The sequence below is a fragment of the Phodopus roborovskii genome, unplaced genomic scaffold (genome assembly GCF_943737965.1).
Source record: "Phodopus roborovskii unplaced genomic scaffold, PHOROB, whole genome shotgun sequence".
Lineage (NCBI taxonomy): Eukaryota > Metazoa > Chordata > Mammalia > Rodentia > Cricetidae > Phodopus > Phodopus roborovskii.
This window is the reverse complement of record NW_026125295.1, coordinates 15,387,734-15,408,426: the sequence shown is the minus strand read 5'-3', so window position 1 is coordinate 15,408,426 and position 20,693 is coordinate 15,387,734. Positions and strand designations below refer to the sequence as shown.

The 20,693-nt window shown below is 55.4% G+C and overlaps 3 protein-coding genes across 5 annotated transcripts in view; 2 read left to right on the top strand and 1 right to left on the bottom strand.

Annotated features, from left to right (window-relative positions):
• Abhd14b (abhydrolase domain containing 14B) overlaps window positions 1–3,877 on the top strand; it is a 154,140-nt gene extending 150,263 nt beyond the window's left edge. Inside the window, exons 1-4 of one of the 2 annotated variants that reach the window (XM_051205534.1) lie at window positions 20–81; window positions 894–1,121; window positions 2,297–2,538; window positions 2,864–3,877. In XM_051205534.1, the coding sequence (XP_051061491.1) occupies window positions 911–1,121; window positions 2,297–2,538; window positions 2,864–3,043 (633 nt within the window). In that variant the 5' untranslated portion in view covers window positions 20–81; window positions 894–910 and the 3' untranslated portion in view covers window positions 3,044–3,877. Of the gene's footprint in view, window positions 1–19; window positions 82–893; window positions 1,122–2,296; window positions 2,539–2,863 lie in introns of those variants that run through there. The other variant, XM_051205542.1, reaches the window with a different exon arrangement.
• Window positions 3,878–4,442: 565 nt separating this feature from the next.
• On the top strand, window positions 4,443–14,642 carry Pcbp4 (poly(rC) binding protein 4). Of its 2 annotated transcripts, XM_051205408.1 has the most exons (14): window positions 4,443–4,583; window positions 4,865–4,973; window positions 10,657–10,801; window positions 10,929–10,952; window positions 11,050–11,082; window positions 11,302–11,418; window positions 11,626–11,757; window positions 11,902–12,030; window positions 12,277–12,351; window positions 12,517–12,561; window positions 12,636–12,699; window positions 13,060–13,112; window positions 13,198–13,367; window positions 13,771–14,642. In XM_051205408.1, the coding sequence occupies exons 3-14, from the start codon at window positions 10,721–10,723 to the stop codon at window positions 14,057–14,059; spliced, it is 1,212 nt and encodes a 403-aa protein (XP_051061365.1). In that variant the 5' UTR covers window positions 4,443–4,583; window positions 4,865–4,973; window positions 10,657–10,720; the 3' UTR covers window positions 14,060–14,642. The 2 variants fall into 2 exon arrangements, with proteins under 2 accessions (XP_051061365.1, XP_051061372.1); XM_051205415.1 differs by lacking the exon at window positions 4,443–4,583 and having other exon boundaries at window positions 4,789–4,973; window positions 13,968–14,642.
• Window positions 14,643–15,407: 765 nt separating this feature from the next.
• Window positions 15,408–16,537, bottom strand: Gpr62 (G protein-coupled receptor 62). The gene has a single exon (XM_051205429.1). The coding sequence runs from the start codon at window positions 16,535–16,537 to the stop codon at window positions 15,446–15,448; it is 1,092 nt and encodes a 363-aa protein (XP_051061386.1). The 3' UTR covers window positions 15,408–15,445.
• Between the last annotated feature and the right edge of the window lie 4,156 nt (window positions 16,538–20,693).

Below are 20,693 nucleotides of genomic sequence, written 5' to 3'. Positions count from 1 at the left end.
TGCCCGGTCCCTTTCCTACTTTTCTCCCCACCCGCCAACAGCACTCGCCATTCTCCTGCTGAAGACCACGCAAATCTCCAGGTACCATTCTGCACTCTCCACTCTTTCTGAGTCTCCACTCAGAACCCACCTGCCCCAAGTCTTCTCATCTCGGCTCTCCAGGTCACCTCTCTCTGGACTGTCCCTCTTTCCAATGCTTCCTTCAGACACACCCAGGGATCCGGAATTGTTGGGCACCTTGAACAGAGCGCGGGTGACTTCTGCGTCAACCAGTTGGGCTCCAGCAGCCAGCGCTCTGAGCACCCCGCGTCCCTGGCAGTCAGGAATACCAAAATTCTTGCCGACTGGGACATGTGTTCCTGCCTCTGGAAAATGGGCCTTCATCCCAAACAAACTGGTCTCACTCTTGCCTGTATCGCCAGTTCACCCACTAAATGATAGTGCTGGGTTAAACGAGGCCAGTCAAGACAGTGTTTATCCTTGACTGAGCACTTACTTTGTGCCGGGCATGTATCTGTCAAACCTATTTTATTTATTTATTTATTTACTTACTTATTTTTGGAAAGTGTTTCTCTGTAGCTTTTGGAGCCTGTCCTGGAAAAAGGTAGACCAGGCTGGCTTGGAATTTACAGAGATCCACCTGCCTCTGCCTCCCCAGTGCTGGGAATTAAAGGCATGCACCACCCCTCCCTGACAGTTTTTCTTAAATTCTTAAGTGACATTCCTAATTCTGCCATATTTCAGTTAAGCCGGTCGAAGCCCAACATCACACAACTGAGTAGAAGAGGCAGAAATATCACCTGCTTTTTCTGACCTGAATTCAGATCCTAGGGACCTGTTAGTCCCTGCTCCCTCGGGCAGGGTGTTCTCATCAGCCTGGCTTTGAACTGCAGGCACACCACCACCGAGCATGGCCAGTGTGGATCAGCATGAGGGCACCGTCCAGGTGCAGGGCCAGCGGCTCTTCTTCAGAGAGGCTCGGCCTGGCAACGGGCAGGCTGCTCGGTTCTCTGTGCTGCTGTTGCATGGTATCCGCTACTCCTCTGAGACCTGGCAGAACCTGGGTACTCTGAATAGGCTGGCCAAGGCTGGCTACAGGGCTGTGGCCATTGACCTACCAGGTACTTCTGAGTGGGCTTCTGGGCCAAGGTTGGGGAAGACTTGAGGACAGAGGACTGGAAGGGTTTAGCCAGGCAGAGCCCTGAGCTTGACAGTTCGGTACATAGTGCATTTGAACTTTGAACTTGTCTAGTCTTGCTCTAGTAGGGTCCATACACTGCTCAGCTGTTTTTCACTGTTTCTGAGCCTGTGTCTCAGTGTCTCTGGGCTTCACTTCCGTCATGCATAGTGGTAGGTACCACACTCCTGCCGGCGACTGTCCCTAGTGAACACAGGGAGGTTGTTGGTGTGAATGTATTAGCTAGTGCTTGAGGGGTAGTAATGGGTGCTCAGATGATTGGAAGTAAAGTACCTTGACAGAGGCTTATCCACAGCCTGGTGGAAGGATTAACAGTAGGTCTTCCAGAGTCTTGGGAAGCATGGCAGGGCCTGACGGATGGCTAAGTACCTGGTCGCCTATTTGCGAGCAGAGTCCTTGTACACTGCAGGAGGTGGGAACTGCTTCCAGGTTGTCTGTCCTATCCTGGATCACCAAGCCCCACCCATCTTAGTGTCTAGTGAGAAATTGGAGGCATAGCCTATCTGACTGGATCTAATCCCCTCACGGGCCAGAGCTGATATGGTTTCAGGTATCAAGGGCAGATTTCCACCCTGGCCAGGCTTGCTTCCAACAGTGGGTTGGGCTGAGCTTCAGGGCGAAGGTCCACAGCTATTGTTAAGTCTCGGACTGGCTGGTAGGTCCCAGTGCAGAAGTACTTCCCTCAGGTATGACCCTCCAGAATGCTATCTGGTGTCAGGTAAGAGCTAGGTGCCTTTTAAACAGTGTTCATGTTTAAACGGCAGGGGCATTCCTCATCCCTTTTAAACAGAGAGGGAAGACTGGGCAGCTGTTGAGGGCTGAGAGGCCTAACCTGTGGTCATCTTTATAGTAAATGGAGAACTGGGACTTAGACCTATCCCTGACTCCAGAGCTTAGTTCTTTTCAGGGCACTGTTAGTATGAATGCAAACAAGGAAAGAAATGCCTCATTTTTGCCACAAATGTAATAACTGGGCTGTGGGTGTGAATGAGTCCAGTCCACTGGTGTTACATGAGCCTGGGCACAGAAGGACCCACTGAGAGAAGGGACCCTTCCCATTCATTGCCCTTGTCTCTCCTACACCCGAATCCCCTGCAGGTCTTGGGCGGTCCAAGGAAGCAGCAGCCCCTGCTCCTGTTGGGGAACTGGCTCCTAGCAGCTTCCTAGCAGCTGTGGTGGACGCCTTGGAGCTGGGACCCCCAGTTGTGATCAGTCCATCATTAAGTGGCATGTATGCACTGCCCTTCCTCGTGGCCCCCGGGTCCCAACTCCGGGGCTATGTACCAGTGGCTCCCATCTGCACAGACAAAATCAATGCTGCTGACTATGCCAGTGCTAAGGTACCTTGTGTGTGTGTGTGAAGCTGAGGTGGCATGTCAGGAGCAAGGTGGGGTCCCCCCCTGGGCCTTCCTCAACTGGAAGCTGCCCAACCAGTGGCATGGTTTCTGGGGAGATCTGACCACCTAACTCCTTTTGGTTGACTTGGTAGATTACTATGCCAAACCCTGTATAAAACCGTGTATTGGGGAAGGTGCAAATTGAGGTCCCCACCCATTGAATCAGCTTCTCTCTCCTCAGAGGGCAGGTAGAGACTGAAGTGGTGAGGGTTGAAGATGGCCTTTAGAATCAAGCCCCTTGATTCTGTCCTCCTTTCCTTTCTCCCAGACCCCAGCTCTGATTGTATATGGAGATCAGGACCCCATGGGTTTCTCCAGCTTTCAACACCTGAAGCAGCTGCCCAACCACAAAGTGCTGGTCATGGAAGGGGCGGGGCATCCTTGCTACCTGGACAAGCCTGATGAATGGCACGCGGGCTTGCTGGATTTCCTGCAGGGGCTAGCATGAGACTCAGTCCTGCTGAAGCGGGTGACAGTCTGCCTGCTCTGAGATCTCCCTCTGTCTTCTGGTCTCTGGTTTGAACCTCACCTGCAACAGGTCTCTCTATACATCTGTCCGAGTTCCTGTCATTTCTGCTTTTCTCTTGCAGCGACAGATCAGATCAAGGAGCTAAAATCAAGTGGAAAAAGCCTCGGATTCAAGGGGAGGAATCTGATTGTGGGTAATCCGTGAGCTTCTCCTATAGGCTTCCTTGCTTGGCTTTCACTGCCTTACTTTCCTCTCCCTCTACCTCCTTCTTCAGCTGCTCTGCATGCCAGACCTTCCCTGCACCCCCCTTCTCCTCTTAGGCCACAGATAACATACATGTCTGAATGCTTGTTTAGATTCATCCCACACCCAAACAGCCCTTCCCTTGGGAGCAGCACATGGGTGCACATGACTGGAATGATACCCACATTCTTACACAGCTTTGCATCATATGCTTGCACATGTACACGTGCAATTCCCTGTGAAAGAAGGTGGGGCCTCTTTATGAGCCAGTCTTTGTAAAAGACCCACTTGCCAGGATAAGGATGTGGTCAGCCCTAGATTTCTCTCACCTACACGTTGCAATTGGTCCCTGATCAGAATTGCTTCCTCAGAAGGGGAGGTACACCCCTCTGACTTTCAAATATACCCGTTAATCTTTCCCCCTTCTTTCTGGGGGGGGGCTGCACACCTCCCCAGGTCATCAAGCCTGAATCTTCTCAGCCAAGCCTGTTTCCTGCTATGAGGTTTGGGGGTGAGATGGAGAGACTGACTGTGGAGGTCTCTGGAATAAAGTGATGCAATTAGACCTCACGTGCTTCTCCTGTCTCTGGAGCGCCGCCCCTCCCCCTCCCCCCTGGGGACTGCCACTGTGGGCTCCTCCCCCACTTTGGCGGGACCAGATGGTCCCCCTGCCCTTTGTCCACTAGGCCAGATGGAGGGAAAGGGAGATTGGATTCCCCTCCCCACCCACACCCACACACACACAGGTGCCAAGAGATTCAGCTTAGTGGGGAGGTGGAGGTCAGTGAGACCAGCATGAGCCGATTACGGAAAGGGGTTGAATATCGGCTCTGAGATGGGGGAGGGGCAGGCTCAGTATCACCCCCTCCCCCACACATACACACACTCCTATCCCTTTCCTAGTAAAGGATTTAATGGCGCTTCGTCCCTTATAACCCTAGCTCCAAAAGGAATTTGGCAGTAGACTTGGGGGATCACGGGACAGGGTGCTTAAGGGCCACACCGCTCTCAGGCCCCTCCTCCAGCTGGTCGGGTAACCTGTCCTGGGCGGACTAAGGCCGGGCGGTGCGGAAGCCGAAGGTGGCCTGTCTGGTTGGTTTGGACCCGGGAGTGAAGGATGGCGAAGAAGCGAGAGCCGGGGCTGGGTGTGGGGCCGTGGGACAGAAGCTGGGAGGCGCGGCCCGGGCTGAGATGAAGGCTGCGGGGAGCTCGACAGAAGCGCTGGGCGGGAAGGACGGGCCCAACGAGAGCCACATTGGGAGGATGCCGAGCCCTGGTGAGCCGCAGAGGAAGGGTCGATCGCTCGCTCCCTCCCGGAAGCGGCGGCCGCTCGGGACGCCGGACGGCGCGGGGCGGGGCGGGGCGGGGCGGGGCGGGGCGGGGCGGGCGGCTGCGGCACTGGGGCTGCTGGGGCGGGCCCGCCGCGCTGTAATCGGATCCGGGGAGGGGGCGGGGCGGGGCCGGGCCAGGCGGGCCGGGGGGTGGGGGTGGGGGGGCGCGGAGCCGGGCTCCGGGCCGGCCGGGCTCCGCGCCTGTCAAACCCCTCATTGTTCGCAGCTGATGTCACTCGCAGTTGTGAGCGGCCGCCTTTCCCGGGGACAATGTGGGACTGAGCGGCCCAGCCGCCGCGCCGCCGTTGCCGCCACCGCAGCACAGCCCCAGCGAGGTAAGGCGCGGGCCGGGCGGGGGCCATGAAGTTTGGGGGTTCGCGGGGGGGGCAGGGAATCCGCTTCTGTGTGCACCGACCGCGGTCCTGGGGGGGGACTGCGAGGAACACGGTCCCTGTCCAATACGGCTGAGGCCTGCACAGGTGGGGGCGTTGGTTTGCCAGGGGAACACCCCACTTCAGGGAGGGGTTTCTTGGACCTTAGGTACCAGGTTTGAGGCTCCCATCCTATTCGCTGTTTCTGTCCTTTGAGCTTGGTCTTAGTTCTGGACCTCATGCCCCACGTTCGGGTTCTACTTGGTCTCTTTTCTCATCAGCCGTTCTCTGCAGCTCCTGGCTCGCACACACCCCTTCCCATTCTCTGCAGTCCTTGGAGGGGCCAGACACGGACTTCCAGGCCAAGGGGGGGATGGAGATGATGGTTGGGAGCACAAATTGGTCCCTCATGCCCTGTGGCTTCTTCATCTCCAGCTCTGACCTAGCTTCTTGGCCTGGGTACTGTGGTGGGGTGGGGATGAAGGGGCTCTGCCACTTACTTCAACCTGGCTCTCATGCATGCCCGACCAGGAGAGGGAGGTGCCCACCTCCTCACTCTCCTAAACCAGGCCCGCCATCTTGAGACCTGTGGCACCCAGGGCCCCGCCCCACCCTGGCACCCAAGGGAATGGTCTTCAAGGGGATGTTCCTTGGTTCATCCCTTCTCTCAGAATGTGTGGCTGTGGGTCCGCATCAAGCCCAGGACGGTTACCTTCTTGCTGGACCAACAAGGCATGTGTCTCCAGGGGCCCTTCTTTCCCCTGTAAAGAGCTCTTAGACCCCAGGCATTGGTCAGGAGTTGATCTCTGGCTTTCGCTGTTCAGTGGGGTCACCCTGCTGGCCTCAGTGCCAGCACCTGGGGGGGGCTATTGTTTCTCCATTTGAGGATATTGTCCCTCAGTGTCTTGGAACCCCCTCAACTTTCAAAGCACCCCTATCCCTGCCCCCACCCCTAGCCTTCATCAGCATGCAGGCTCAGGCTGCCCAAACACAAGGGGATTGTTCTCTTTGCATGCTCAGGGTGGGGGGCTGGGAGCAGGCGGCCCACACACCCTGGCAGGCCCAGGCCGCAGAGAGGCTAGCCTGCCCCACCCTGTGTGCCCAGACAGGCTCTGTCCACCCTCCTACCCTCATCACCGCTCTTCCGCAGCCCGCATCACCGTTCCCTAGCTCTTGAAGGAAAGGGCTCTGAGAGGTACAGGTGGACCCATGAGTTCTGCTTGCCTGTCACCACCTGTGCGAGTCCTCTAAACAACCCCCTTCCCTAGGCCTCAGGTTCCTTTCTCGATTGGTGAGGCTTTTCTAGTTGTGATTGGCTGAGCCCACCTTGATGCTGTGAAACCTGTCTCACACTACAGCATTTCTACAAGCTCCTCTTCCTGCTAAGGGACCCACTCTGGTTTCTCATAACTCTCAAATTCCTCACTTCAGCAACATGCCCAGGGAGCCCCTAGGCCTGGCAAACAGGAACAGGCTAGGATGCTGAGCCGGAACTTGGAATTTTGACCAGGCATGTCCTGATTCTGCCCATGTGCTTACAGCCCCAAGACTCTGGGGTGTAATGGTCTCTAATGTTACCAAGACCTGTGAGCCCCAATCCCCCACTCCCCTTCCCAGGGCCAGGTCCTGTCTCAAATTTCCCGTTCTTCTATAGCAAAAAGATAGGCTCAGAAGTGCCCACTGGGCCTCCTTTGACTTGTAGCCATGTCTTTGGGAAGCACAGAGACCAGAAGAATTTCATCTGAATTGAAAGGTTGGAAGGCTTCATGGAGGAGGAGGCATTCCAGAAGAATTTTGCCAGATAGAGAAGGGGATGAGTATTTCAAGCCAGAATTGCAGCCAGACAAAGGCTCTGTCTGCAGCCTGGAGGGTTTAGAAATATTTTGTGGCCTGGTATGTATGAGAGACGTGATGCGACAAGAGAAGTTGGTAGGGGCTGGACCGTAGAGGTCAGGTTTTATCCCCTGGCGCCTGGGGATTCGTGGATGATGGTTAGACAGCAGAGTGAGCACACAGCCTTCAGCATGGAGAATGGCAATTAAGAGAGTTTTTTTCACCTTGGTTAGACAGTAGCACTGAGCCGGGCCTGAGCCTGCCTTGGTTTCCTTCGGCTGTGAAGACTCTTGGGCAGCTCTAAGGAGTGGGGGATAGCATTTCTGCTATCTTCCAGTTTATCAGCTTCTAACCCTTCTATGTTCCTCTTCCCTGGCACGTTACCAGTCAGACTTGAATCAAGAAACCGGAGCCTGCAAATGCTCCCCTAGTTTCTGTGTCCATGTTCAATCCCCCCCTCCCCCCGCTGTATCCTCCCTCCAAACTAGTGATGGTTAGCTATTGGCTATCCTGGGAGCGGAAAGGCAGAGGCTAGGCCTGTGGGTCTAAGGATGCTGGGTAGGTAGGTCTGTGGAGACCAGGCTAATCAGCAAGGGTGAGCATGCCACAGAGTAGGGGATGGACAAGGGAGTCAGGAGCTCTCAAGGTTGTCAGTCCCCTCCTCAAAGCCCAGTGGCCACCTTCCTGCCACACCCTGCCATGCCTGATGCTTAACCATTCCCCAGCATCATCGGGTGTGGCCAGAGTGTTTTTGGAGTAAGTATCAAAGGAGACTGCTTAGGAGTGCTAAAGTGGGCATGAGATGTGGGTTGAAGTTGGAGACTGGATTCTCCCAACCTTCTGTAGCCCAGGTGGGTCCACAGGCTCTAGTGGTCCAGACATACTGGGCAGTGGAACAGAGGGAATCCCCCAAGGGGCGGGCCAGCCTACTTGGTTCAACTGGCCCTAGGAGCCCTCCCCTCCCCTCCCCTGGATTGTTCTTGCACTAGAACAAAGCCAGGGAGGACACTTGATCCCTGCATGTGGAGGGGGGGGGAACTGGCTAAGCCCCCGGCCCTTTGATTGGGCAGCTGTCATGGGAGAGAGACAGCTGGGGGGGAGGGGCAGGAAGGGGGCAGCCACCATCGCTTACACAGCTGTCACCCCCCCACACACACACACACATAACCCCTCCATCCTGAGTGGCAGGAAGCCAGGTTCAGGAGTAGGCACTTGGTCTGGGGAGGGGGCCTGGGAAGCCAGAAGGAAGGCCCGAGGTCAGAGGATTGGTCTGAGAGTGGGATGTTCTGCCAGGGAGCTCTGCTGACCAGAGGGGGCTGGGCACCCTCAGAGGTGAGCTGGAGGTCAGTGTGGCATGATGTGTGGCTGCCACGTGGGTGGCCCAGCAGAGACCTAGGGCCCCCCAGACTGAAGAAGCAGCAAGATACTCCTTAAAACTCCAGTAGAAGCGGGGCATCTGGTGATGCCAGTGGGGCTACTTTCTCCTCTGGGAGAAAGGTCTGGAGGAGGGCCAGGAGGCTTATTCTTTCCAAAAGATAGGAAAAACTCAAGGGTCTCTCAGAACAGGGTCACAGGGTCACATAGATATGAGCAACTCTCCCTTACCAGGACTCCCCAAACAGTGCAGGTGGGTAAATCCAGATCCAGGCCAGGGAAGAGCTAAGCCAAGGTCACCCATTGAATTTGGGGCAGTGGATCTCTGCTGCAGACCTAGGTATCTTCATAGCAAGATTAACAGTTCTGCCCACAGTCCATTTTTCCTGGGGTCACAAGAAGAGATGATAGGGAGGCTGCTTTCAGAGCTCCCACGGTTTATCATCCAGTCTGAGTCCACAGCATTCTGAAGGTTAAGATTCCCTGGCCCCAGATAAGCCATCAGTGTTTTCTAAACAGAATTTTCCAAACATCCATATGCCACAGAAGTCTAAATCCCACTTCAGAAAAGAACTAAAAGACTGGGACAGTTACAAATGGACCAGATGGAACCTGGTCCAGTTCCCCATTCTTCCCTTTATATCCCTTCTTCCCATGACCTTGGGCAGGGTACAGACCCTCTGTGCATTAGGTTCCCCTTCTGTGGAACAAAGTCATCTGCTCCCGTCACTGGCCTGTCTGAGCACCCTCTCCAGCCTGGCTCTGAACTGAGCCCAGGGGACATAAGGAGAAGGTGGCAGCTTTGGCTCCTGTTCTAAGGGGCTCCCAGGCTTGGCTGTCCAGGGAGTCAGAAACTATGCACGTCATCACGGGCGCTTTGATGGGGGAAGTGCAGGCAGCCAGGGGAATGTCTAGCAAGGGCAGCCAGCGCGAGGCTGGCCAGGATGCCCAAAGAACACAGGCCCTGAATCTACTGCTGGTCTCCACCCTCTGGCGCATCTATGGCAGAGCTCAAATGGAAGAAATGGACACCCAGAAAAAAGCACATAGGAATAATGTTGTCATCCTGATTGTCCCCGTTGCAAGGAGGAAAGGAGAATGCCGTTAGCTCCAGTGGTTCACTCGGGTATCAAGAGAAAGCCAGGTTGGGAATCCACTCCATACCCAAACTCTCGCTGGCATGACACATTTGGAAGAAGGCTTTGGGCAGAGCTGTGAAACCTTGACCCTCATGTCCCCCAAAGGTGTCCCGAATCCTCCAAAGTACTCCCACTGGGGACCACTTATCCTTTGTCCCAACACTCTTCTAGGCAGAAGGAATTCCTATGGTTAGCAATGTCTGGGTCCAGTCTCCCTGTTGGCACCAGTTGATTCCATTGTCTGTCCTCCTTGAGTTCTGGTCCCCAATGAGTTCACCGCCAAGGCTGGGCCTTGGTGGGAGACAGCCGCTGCTGGAGGATTTCTGAGGGGGATTAAGGTTCAGGATTAAGTTGAGGCATGAAAAGGGGTCGGGTGGGGAGGGTTGGCGGCTAAACTAATCCCAGTAGCTAATCTCAGGCTCGGCTTTGCTCCATCAGCTAATGGCCTTGACATTCCTGCAGCCCACCAAATCCTTCTCTTACCCATTACTCAGTCCCAAGAAGACAGTTCCTCTCTAATGTGTGTGGAGATTGAGCCCCAGTGACATGTGTTCTAGGTGGGGTATGCAGCTAGTCTTCACACTTACCTCCTGTGCATGGGCTGCCCCAAACCTTTACCAGGCTCTAGCATCTTCTCCAGCCAGCCAGCCCTGGCCTCTGTAAGCAGGTATCTCATACTTAAGGTAAACTTTTCTTTCTCCTTTTGAAACTACATAGCCCAGGCTACCCTTGAATGAGAACCTCGGGCCTTAGTCTGGGTGCATCCTGGGTTTATAGGCATGTGCTACTATGCCTGGCCCAGAGTAAACTTTCCACCTTGATTCCACAGTGAAGGCTCAATCTACAGGGCTGTTCCCTCCCAAGTGAGGGAGGAAGCTGGCCTGTGGTTTCTCATAGCCATCCAGACCTCCTCATCTACTCCCTCTCCTCCCACGATGTGCTCAGGCCAAGGGCAGCAGATATTCTAGGCAGTCAGTCAACACTGAGCTCTAAGCCCCTGCCATCCTAACCCTTGGGGAAAAGGGAACGACAGTCAGGGAAATGGGTATCTGTCGCATGGTTGTCTCATTTTTTCACTCTCACAAACTGGAGGGTAGGATTTGGTAATTATTTTCTAGGTTGGGTGACTGAGGCCCAGAAGGCTTAAATGACAAGGATTACACAGTCAGGAAGGTGCACACAAATAATACACTGGTCAGGGAATAGAGCTCAAGGCCCAGGCATGCTATGTCCCTTCTCTTTGAGGTCCCCATGTAAGAGCAGGGCTCCTCTCAGACTCTCTTTTCTTCTGTCCTGTTCAGAGCCAGCTGAGCCACAGCGTGGACACACTCCCAGGCCGCTGTGGCCCCAGCCCCGCCTGACAGAATGAGCAGTTCAGATGCGGGGCTGGAGGAGGAGCCAGAGCTTAGCATCACCCTCACGCTGCGGATGCTGATGCATGGAAAGGTGAGCGGGTGGGGGCTGGCATAGGCCAGCAGTGGCATACGTCTGGTCTCTTCCCTGCCTGAGTGACAGGAGGAGCTGGGCCTGGCACATTCATACCCATCTGAGTCCACTCTTGTTATCTCTGCAGGAAGTGGGCAGCATCATCGGGAAGGTAGGTGTCCAGTTCTGCTCTGTATATTCCTCTCAACTTGAATCTCAGCCCTGGTTAAGAGGTGACCACTTAAGAATCTTGGTTTTGTCTCCCACAGAAGGGAGAGACTGTAAAGCGAATCCGGGAGCAGGTAAAGATGGTGTCAGGGGAGGAGCCCAGGGTCCTGATGTTGAGGGGAGGGAGGAGGGCCATCCTTTCCGCTGAGTCACTACACCTGGGATAACTGAGTGCCCAGAAGAATGCCAGTCTCTGATATTGGCTGGGGCCTAGTGAGCAGGGCAGGTAGACAGATCCCTGCCATCACAGCGGGGAAGATGCCTGCTGCCCGGGGCCTGTCTCACACCTGCAGAGCAGTGCCAGGATAACCATCTCGGAGGGTTCCTGCCCTGAGCGGATCACCACCATCACTGGGTCTACAGCTGCGGTTTTCCATGCAGTCTCCATGATTGCCTTCAAGCTGGATGAGGTTCGTGCCTAACGGGGTGGGAGTCTGAGGGTGGCTGCCTGTGAGAAACCCGACCCTGTCTCCAGATAGTGGCTATGGGGGAGGGAAGGTCAAGTCCAAGGCCGTGTTCGCTTGGAGGAGGTCTAGGGAGGAAGTACTCTCCTTATCCCTGTTCAGTAGTAGTAGGGGAGGGGCAAACATGGCTGACTCTTCGTCGCTCTGCCCCAGGACCTTTGTGCTGCTCCTGCAAACGGTAGCAGTGTCTCCCGGCCTCCTGTGACCTTGCGCCTTGTCATCCCTGCCAGCCAGTGTGGATCACTGATTGGGAAGGCGGGCACCAAAATCAAGGAGATCCGAGAGGTGAGCAGAGAGAGAGAGAGCACCCATGGGTGTGCTACCCATGGCCGTATGTCTTCTACCCACCAATGGAAGAGGGGACTAGAGCTCTGGAGGTTCTCCTGACTATTGGAGTCCACAGAAGCGGGTCCTGTTTTCTAATTGTAGACTACGGGAGCCCAGGTGCAGGTGGCAGGAGACCTGCTCCCCAATTCTACAGAACGTGCTGTCACTGTGTCTGGGGTACCTGATGCCATCATCCTGTGTGTGCGCCAGATCTGTGCTGTTATTCTGGAGGTGCTTCCTGGGGTGGGGTGGGGGGTTGGGGGAAGGGCAGGAGAGGGCCCCAGTTGCTTGTTAGCATCCAGGTCTTATGGCTGTAACATCAGGTGGCTTGGGGCAGGCAGAGCTATAGCCATGGACTGATTATAAGCTTGGGGCACTCTGGGATACCTTTCCATGGGAGCCATGGGGATGCCTTAAGGCCATTGGGTTCTTGGGAAGGCCTGATCTTGACAAAGCTTCTCCATTTGTGCCTTCCAGTCCCCACCCAAAGGAGCTACTATCCCATATCATCCAAGCCTCTCCCTAGGTACTGTCCTTCTCTCCGCCAACCAGGTGAGGGAACCATCAGGAGGGCTAGAAGCCTTACTGGAGAAGGGGGATCAAGGTGGAAGATGGAGTGGAATAGAGAATTGGGAGGTCTGAGGAGGGTACAGGGAGCTGGCCAAACTGTCCCAACCTGTCACAGCAGCTCCTTTTTCAACCACTTTGTCCCTACAGGGTTTCTCTGTCCAGGGTCAGTATGGAGCAGTGGCCCCTGCGGAGGTGAGTGACCCACAGCCTGAGACACCCCTTTCTGAATTGCCCCCTCTAACCTCTGACCCTCTTCTCTGGCCCAGGTCACCAAGCTCCAGCAGCTCTCAGGCCATGCAGTTCCCTTTGCCTCGCCCAGTGTGGTGCCAGGTAAGCACTTCCCACTAAAGGAGACAGGAGACTACTGGAGGTGGGAGACTGGAGGCAGGAGCCGGGAGGTGGGAGACAGGGAGGCAGGAGGCAGGAGCCAGGAGGAGGGAGATGGGAGGCAGGAGACTTGGAGGTGGGAGACTGGAGGCTGGAGATGGGAGGCGGGAGACAGGACACTACTGGAGACAGGAGACTATTGGAGGCAGGAGCCGGGAGGTGGGAGGCTGGAGGTGAGAGATGGGAGGCAGGAGATGGGAGACGGGAGGAGGGAGGCGGGAGGGGCTGTGCACCCCTTGCAGTGGACATGGGAGGCCCATAGGAAACAAGAACAAGCCACGTTCAGTCCTTTTCTTCTGCCAGGACTGGATCCCAGCACACAGACCAGCTCGCAGGAGTTCCTGGTTCCCAATGATGTGAGCAGAAGGTGGGGGCTAGAGGGTGGCAAAGGGGTCCAGGCGCCTAGACCTTGCTCAGGGTTAAATTCTGCCTTCCCCCTAGCTGATTGGCTGTGTGATCGGACGCCAGGGCAGCAAGATCAGCGAGATCCGGCAGATGTCAGGGGCACATATTAAGATTGGAAACCAAGCAGAGGGTGCTGGCGAGCGGCATGTGACCATCACTGGCTCACCGGTCTCCATCGCCCTGGCTCAGTACCTCATCACTGCCTGGTGAGCATGGGGTGGTGGGCTGTGGGTGAACACAGGTGGGGACCAGCCCCCTGCTGCTCCTCAGCCCCTCTCCTTTCCCTGTGGCAGTCTGCCTCCCTCTCCTTTCCCTGTGGCACTCTGCCTAAGCCACTTATGTTGCCTCATTTATTCCTCTTGTCTCTGGCCCTCGTGACCTATCTCTCTGCTGTTGGCCTTTCCTGTTTTTCCTCTTAACCCAGGTTATATCTGCTTGTGTTTTCTGCCCTCCATACCTTTGTACTTTTCCTATCCTCCCCCAAAACACACCCGCCCGTGCCGTTGTTCTCCGACCTACTCCTCTCCTATCTTTTGGCTAACCTCATGGCCCCTGTCTCCCCCCCCCCCCACCTTTCCCTTCACCTCCCCTCTGTGTCCCTCTCTCCAGTCTAGAGACGGCCAAGTCTACCTCTGGGGGGACACCTGGCTCAGCCCCCGCAGACCTGCCCACCCCTTTCTCGCCACCCCTGACGGCTCTGCCCACAGCTCCCCCAGGCCTGCTGGGCACACCTTATGCCATCTCCCTCTCCAACTTCATCGGCCTCAAGCCTGTGCCCTTCTTGGCTCTACCACCTGCTTCCCCAGGGCCACCGCCGGGCTTGGCGGCCTACACTGCCAAGATGGCAGCGGCCAATGGGAGCAAGAAAGCTGAACGGCAGAAATTCTCCCCCTACTGAGGCCAGCTGAGGCCCAGGCAGGGGCAGGCAGGACCGCCGGCAGGGGCTGCCTCCACATCCTTCCTGCCCAAGGAGACTCCACCCCAATGGGGTCTCAAGCGCCAGTAATGCCAGACGCATGGATGCATCCCCTACCCTGCCCGGTCTTTGGAGTTCCTCCTCAGAGAGGGGACAGTTCTGGCCCAGGGTTCTAGGAGCTATGGCAGCCCCAGAGCAGGGGCTCCACCCCTTCAGACCTATGCTTGGATGCCAGGAATGGCCAGGGTCTCCCTAGTGCCCTGCCATGGGAGGCCACTCATGTCCTCCTCCCCTTTGGGCTTTCCGCCTACTGCCCCAGTGGGAATTGGAGGAGAGTGAGGGGTGGCTGGGGCCAAGCTTCTCTTCATCCCCTGCAGATCCTGCTGCTTCCACTGAGACCCTTTTGACTGGAATAGACTGGCTGGGCTTGTCAGGGGGCAACCCAAACAGGGCTCTGCCCGTAGTGGGGGAGTGGCCTGGGGCAGGGGCCCAGTTCTCAGCAGCAGATTCTCTGTACAGTTTTTTCAATCCCCGTTTTTGAATAAATATTCTCAGCGACCAGAAAGACGTGAAATACTGGTGTTGGGGTGACAAAACTTCCAGGGAAGGGGTATAGCTGAAACCCTGAAGAACCCAAGCCCCCCAGCCCCATTGATCGCAGCCCCTCCCACACGTCAGATGAAAGTGCAGGGCCCTCTCAGGGTCCCCTGCCTTTAGCACCAAACCAACGGGCAGTTTTCTTTCTTTTTAAGATTTATTTATTTTATGCATGAATGCCATATGCATGTATACCTTTATGCCAGAAGAGGGCATTACATCTCTCTATAGGTGGTCGTGAGCCACCACCATGTGGTTGCTGGGAATTGAACTCAGGACCTCTGGAAGATCAGCCAGTGCTCTTAACGGCTGAGCCATCTCTTCAGCCCTCTTGGGCTGTTTACTTAGCTGTCTGCGTAACGAGTTTGAGTCGAACTGTCCAGCTTTTCCATGGCACAGATGAATGTCTCTCCACTGGTTCCTCCCGCTGTGGCTGTAACCGAGACCCTGCCCAGCTTCGCTCATCCTTTGGCTGTGAGCTCGTAAGACCTTGTTGTCTGTGACCAGGCCTGCTTTTCTCCCTTCTGGGTCAGGGAATATCCATAAATTTAAAAAAAAACCTACACTGGAGGGGTCCTTAGGAGATGGTCCAGGGTACAGATGGGGAAACTGAGGCCCCAGGAAAGGAACACTGGTAGTATTGGGCTCAGAATCAGGTTCTTACTAAGCACCATCCTCTCCCGTTTCAGAGCCGGGTGTCGGGGCAGAGTACCTGCCAAACCTAGCAGGGGGCTAGATGTGCCCCTCTGATCCCACCTTCCTTTCTCCAGCTCAGGAGAAATCTCTCAGGTGGCCTCTTGACACATTCGAGCTCTGTCCTGCCAATTCTGGGGTCTGTTCTGGTCCCTCGGAAGGGCCTAGGGCAGGGTCCTTGTGAAGTCTCTGGAGGCGCTGAAGGAGTGTCCGTGGGTTCCAGGCCTGCTGCATGCAGACTTTAGGGAGCCGAGGCAGTGCCTGGCGAGTGAGGCGGCCCAGCGCCAAGCGCACCGGGCGCTGCAGCAGGCCATAGAGGAAGGGGTGAGCCGCAAAGGCGGAGTAGGCTACCCAGGTGACAGCCGCCTCGGCTGCTGCAGCGCGCGCCGCAGGCGCCAAGCACGCGCAGCCATAAGGCAGCCAGCAGGCTGCAAACTGGCCCACGGCCAGGGCTGGGGCCAGGGCCGCCTTGCCCCCGGGTAGACGTGGCCGGAGGGATGGCAAGAAGGAGAGGCGGCTGTCCAGAGAGTCGGAGCGGAGCCGGGTCCCTCGTGGGGGCCGGAGAGCGGCGCGCCGCGCCACCAGGAAGATGCTACCGTAGGCGGCCAGCAGCAGGAGGGCGGGCAGCGCGAAGGCCAACAGCGCCCAGAGCGGCCGGAAGGGTCCGAGCCCCCCGGCCAGAACGGAACAGCGAGCCGGAGCCGGAGGTGGCGCGGGCGGTGGCCCGAGTAAGGAGAGCGCACCCAGGAGCGCTGCCGCCGCCCACACCGCGGTGAGCACCAGCGCCGGCGCCGGGCGCGCGCCTGGCCGCAGAGGATGCACTATGAGACGGTAGCGCGCCAGGCCGAGCGCGGCCACGCCGAGAGTGCAGGCGGGGAGCAGAGCCGCCGAGAGGAAGCGTGCCGCCCGGCACGATGAGGGGTCCAGGGGCACACTACCCAGCCCCGGCGGCCCGGCCAGCAGGCCCATGGGCATGATGGAGGCGGCTGCCAGCAGGTCCACAACGCACAGGTGCGCCAGATAGAAGGCATCTTGCAGCCCGGGCGTGCGCAGCACCACCACGAGCAGCGTGCCGTTGCCCAGCACGGCCCCCACCTCTACGAGAACCGCCAGGATCAACCCCACCGAGCCCGCGAGTTCGGTGGCGCTTATCCCCGTGTGGTTAGCCATCTATCTGAGCGTTCAGGCTTCTCTGGGGCTGCTATGGGGAGAGAGAAATGGAGCCTCCAGCTCCAGGATTCCCATAACCTGTCCCATGCTCTTCAGGGCCCCTCACCTCGTAGGCTGCCCAGGAGGTGACTCCGACGCCCAGGCTGCCATCTTCTTCTGGGGTTTGGTGGGCCCAATGGATGGATGCAAGGCTGAGCCTGGCTGGCTCGGCTTTCTCCCCCTGCCCTAGCCCAGCTCCAGCAACACAGCCTCTGTGGAGATGGTACTGACTGTCACTCTGATGCTGCCCTTTGGAGACACACGCAGCTAGTAAGGGAGGGGTAGGGCCCCGTGCCAGCCCCCTGGTCCTAGCAGCTGCCAGCTGGAGACTAGAGGCTCTTCTGTGAAACTGCCAAGGGTACAGCTTACTGAGCCTAGACCCTTCCCTGCCTTGCGCGTGTGACATGGGGCACGGATGGACTGAGGGACCGTGGGGATAGTTAGGTTAGGCAGTGCTTTTCTCGAGGAATCTGTTGGGAAAACTTTTAATGGCACAGAGTGGGTGCTCAGCCAGTGTTACCTTGGCACCTCACCTTGTGGAGTAAATGTGAGGAGGCCTTAGCTGGAAACGGATAGGATGCTTGGTTGGTCTTGTACTTTCATGCTGGCAACAGCTCTCTTCTAGAAAGCGCCCTGCCTAAGCACTGGGAAACTATACCTTCCCAGGCTCAGAATGCAGCTTGAATAAACAAGGTCTCCACATAAAACTCAGTCCAGCCAGTGGTGGTGGTGCACGCCTTGCCTTTAATAGCACTTGGGGAGGCAGAGGCAGGGAGATCCCTGTGAGTTCGAGGTCAGCCTGGTCTACAAAGCAAGTTCCAGGACAGCCTGGGCTGTTTCACAGAGAAATCTTGCCGCGAAAAACAAACAAATCAAACGAACACAAAACCCTCAGTCCTGGCCAGTCAGTATGTAGCGTTCATAGCACACACAACCCTCCCCCAGCCCCGCCCCCCTTCACCCCATAGAAGGCTCTAGGAAAGCCCTGCAACTCCAGGGGCACATGCTCAGGTTACAATCACCCAGCCCCGTGGCAAAAACCTACCTAGACACCTATTAGGTGTCTGAAATGCCTTCTCCCTTGACCCAAACTTGAGTCTCCCTAGGACTTTGATTAATGAGGATCTCAGACATCTTGTGTCCTGAACAGAACCAGGACTCTTGACTGTTCCCCAACTGGCCCCTTGCAAAATCTTCTTGGCAAATTGCTTGTCATGATAGAACTTCCTATCTTTCTAGCTTTCTATTCTGCTCCACCCAATCTAATCCATCAAGATCCTGGGAATCCACTTATTTCTTACCACCGTCTCCTCCCTGCCATTCCTGCTGCTGCCCATCAGAGCACCAGAGCTCCCTCCTAACTGGCCCGCCTTCCGCCTTTGCTCCTGCATCTCAGGCTGCTTATCTGATTTGCCCTTAGGTTCCTTCCCAGTCTTCTCTGGAGGAATATTCAGGACATGGAAGTTAACTCAGCAGAAAACTGGAGAGTGGGTGGTAGCAGGAAGCCAGGTGCTTAGCCTGGGCCTCTGCAGCCTCTGTGGAAGACACCTTTTCACCCTGTACCTCTGACTTCACTCATGGAGCCTCTCCTTTGGTCTTGTTCTTGCAGTACGAACCTGGCCCCATCACCGTCTCCTCCCTTTATCCCTCCAGCCTCCAGGCGGTGGGTGGCGATGGCTTCCTTGCTGTCGCTCACCTCTGGGTTGCCTCACCACCTCCTTTCCTGTTTGATAGTTTCTGTTCTTTCTCTATATCTAGTTCCTGGAGTCTTCCGTTATCTAATGTAATTCCTATCTTGCTGACTAGATTGTTCCAACTTGTTCGCGACAGTCCACTCTTAGCACTGTCTTAAAAGGGACTCTTAAAAAATAAATCAGGGGCTGGAGAGATGGCTCAGAAACTAAGAGCACTGGCTGCTCTTCCAGAGGTCCTGAGTTCAATTCCCAGCAATCACATGGTGGCCCACAAACAATCATAATGAGATCTGGTGCCCCTTTCTGGCATGCAGGCAGAACACTGTATAGTTAATAAATAAATCTTTAAACAAAATAAATCAGGTGGCATCATGAAACCTGTTCCCCCCCCCCCCGAGCTATCCATCACCAATCTGAGCTCCACTGTATAGAGGTGGCCTTGGCTAGCTGTCTTCTGCTCACTTCCCACCACCTCTCCTCCTCCTTGCCCATCACGCTCCCAGGCACAGTAGTCATTTGCTGTTTGCGCTCACCTGGCAAACTGCTCTCCGGGATCTTTGTGTTGCTGTCCCCTCTCCTTGCCCACATCCCACTTCTTGCCTTTTTTTATGGTTTATTTGTGTGTTTATTATTTTTGAGGCAGCATCTAAGATAGTCTAGGCTGGCCTGATGTGCTAAGGATGACCTTAAGTTTCTAGTCCTATTGCATTCATCCCCTGAGTGCTGGGATCCAAGGGATATGCTGCCAGGTCTAACTCTTAAAAAAAAAATTATTTAATTTTATTTCATGTGCATTGCTGTGAGGGTGTCAGATCCCCTGGGACTGGAGTTACAGATAATTGTGAGCAGCCATGTGGGTGTAGGGAATTGAACCCAGGTCCTCTGGAAAAGCAGCCAGTTCTTTTAACCACTAATCCATCTCTCCAGCTCCCCTTGTCAATTTTTTTTGTTCTGTCATCTATTTACTTTGGTTTTCTGCTCACAAGAGCAGCCTTCACAGTCTCTTCTAAAAGCACTCCAGCTTGGGCTTGCATTATCCTTTTACCCTGCTTTAGTGCTTTTGCAGGCACTTTCCTGATACTCTGCTCCATATATATGTACATGGTTATTTGGAGCCTCCCCTTTTACTGGGATGGAAGCTCTGGGCTCTTGTCTGCCTCTTGCTTGGACCGATGCCTCCAAGGTCGTCATAAGAACAAGGTCAGCATCACTTCAGCTCTAGAAATCAGGCTCCAGCCTCTCGCTGTGACTCATCCCATGATGGAATTGATAGGTCAAATTTTCCATCACTCAGATGAGGAGGGCGGGGGCCCAGAGAGGGGAGGCATGTGCTCAAAGCATCCAGCTGGGGCTCTGGTCACCTGCTTCCTAGAGCTGGCTCCACACTGACATCCCTTTCCGTACTCTTCCATACTCAGACACAGCTTGTAGGTGGCGCTTGCCCCTAGGGAGTGAAGTCCAGTCTTTGAGGTTTTCATTCAGAGGGTGGGGAAAAGCCAACTTCTCACTCCTCTGCTCTCTGCCCTGCCAGGCCTGCAAGTGTGGGGCAACCTCTTGGACCTCCACAGCCCAGGCAGAGCTCAGCAGGGTCCATGAGACCAGCAAACGAGGAAAGGAGTCTAGAGAGGACAGTGAAAGGGTGTGGACTGTGGTGGGTTGGTGAGTACATTCTCCCTCCCAAATCACTGTACTTGATGAAAAAAAAATTAGGTGTCAGGCATGATGACACATGCCTTTAATCCCAGCACTCAGGAGGCAGAGGCAGGAGATCTCTGTGAGTTCAAGGCCTGCCTGATCTACATAATGGCTACAAAGTGAGACCCTGTATTTAAAAAAGACATAGAATTCTTTGTAGTGAGTGTATAAGCCTGTGTGAATCTGCAGAGGAAGGCAAGTACGACAATCCAAAGCTGAATGAATGCAGTGGGCACACTCCAGCAGATGAGTGGGATCGAGGAGAGGGTCAGGAAGGCCTTCCATTTTATTTTATTATTATTATTGTTGGGGGGGGTTGGGGTGGTGGCATGCCTGTGGAAGCGATCCACCTTTATGTGGGTTCTGGGGATCAAACTCAAGTTGCCAAACTTCACACTGGTTAAAGTTATGAAAGGAAAAATGGTTGAGGAATATTTTCCCAATTAAAAGAGATGTGACAGAAAGTAACATGCACTCCATAGACAGGACCCTGACCTTGCTTTCTGGTACTTGAACTCCAGGCTAGGACAGAGATATCCAGATGGCAGCCGTCAATCTTTGAGGAATGCTAAGCTGTGCCCCTCTGAACCAGACTCAGCTCGTTTATAATGTCCAGATGTGAGACACACAGGGATGCTTGGGTTACATGACAGTGTTTAAGCTAAGGACACAGAATCAGGTGGGTTTCCAAATGGCCGTTTCTGAGTTGGTGGTGAGGCTCCTCTTTG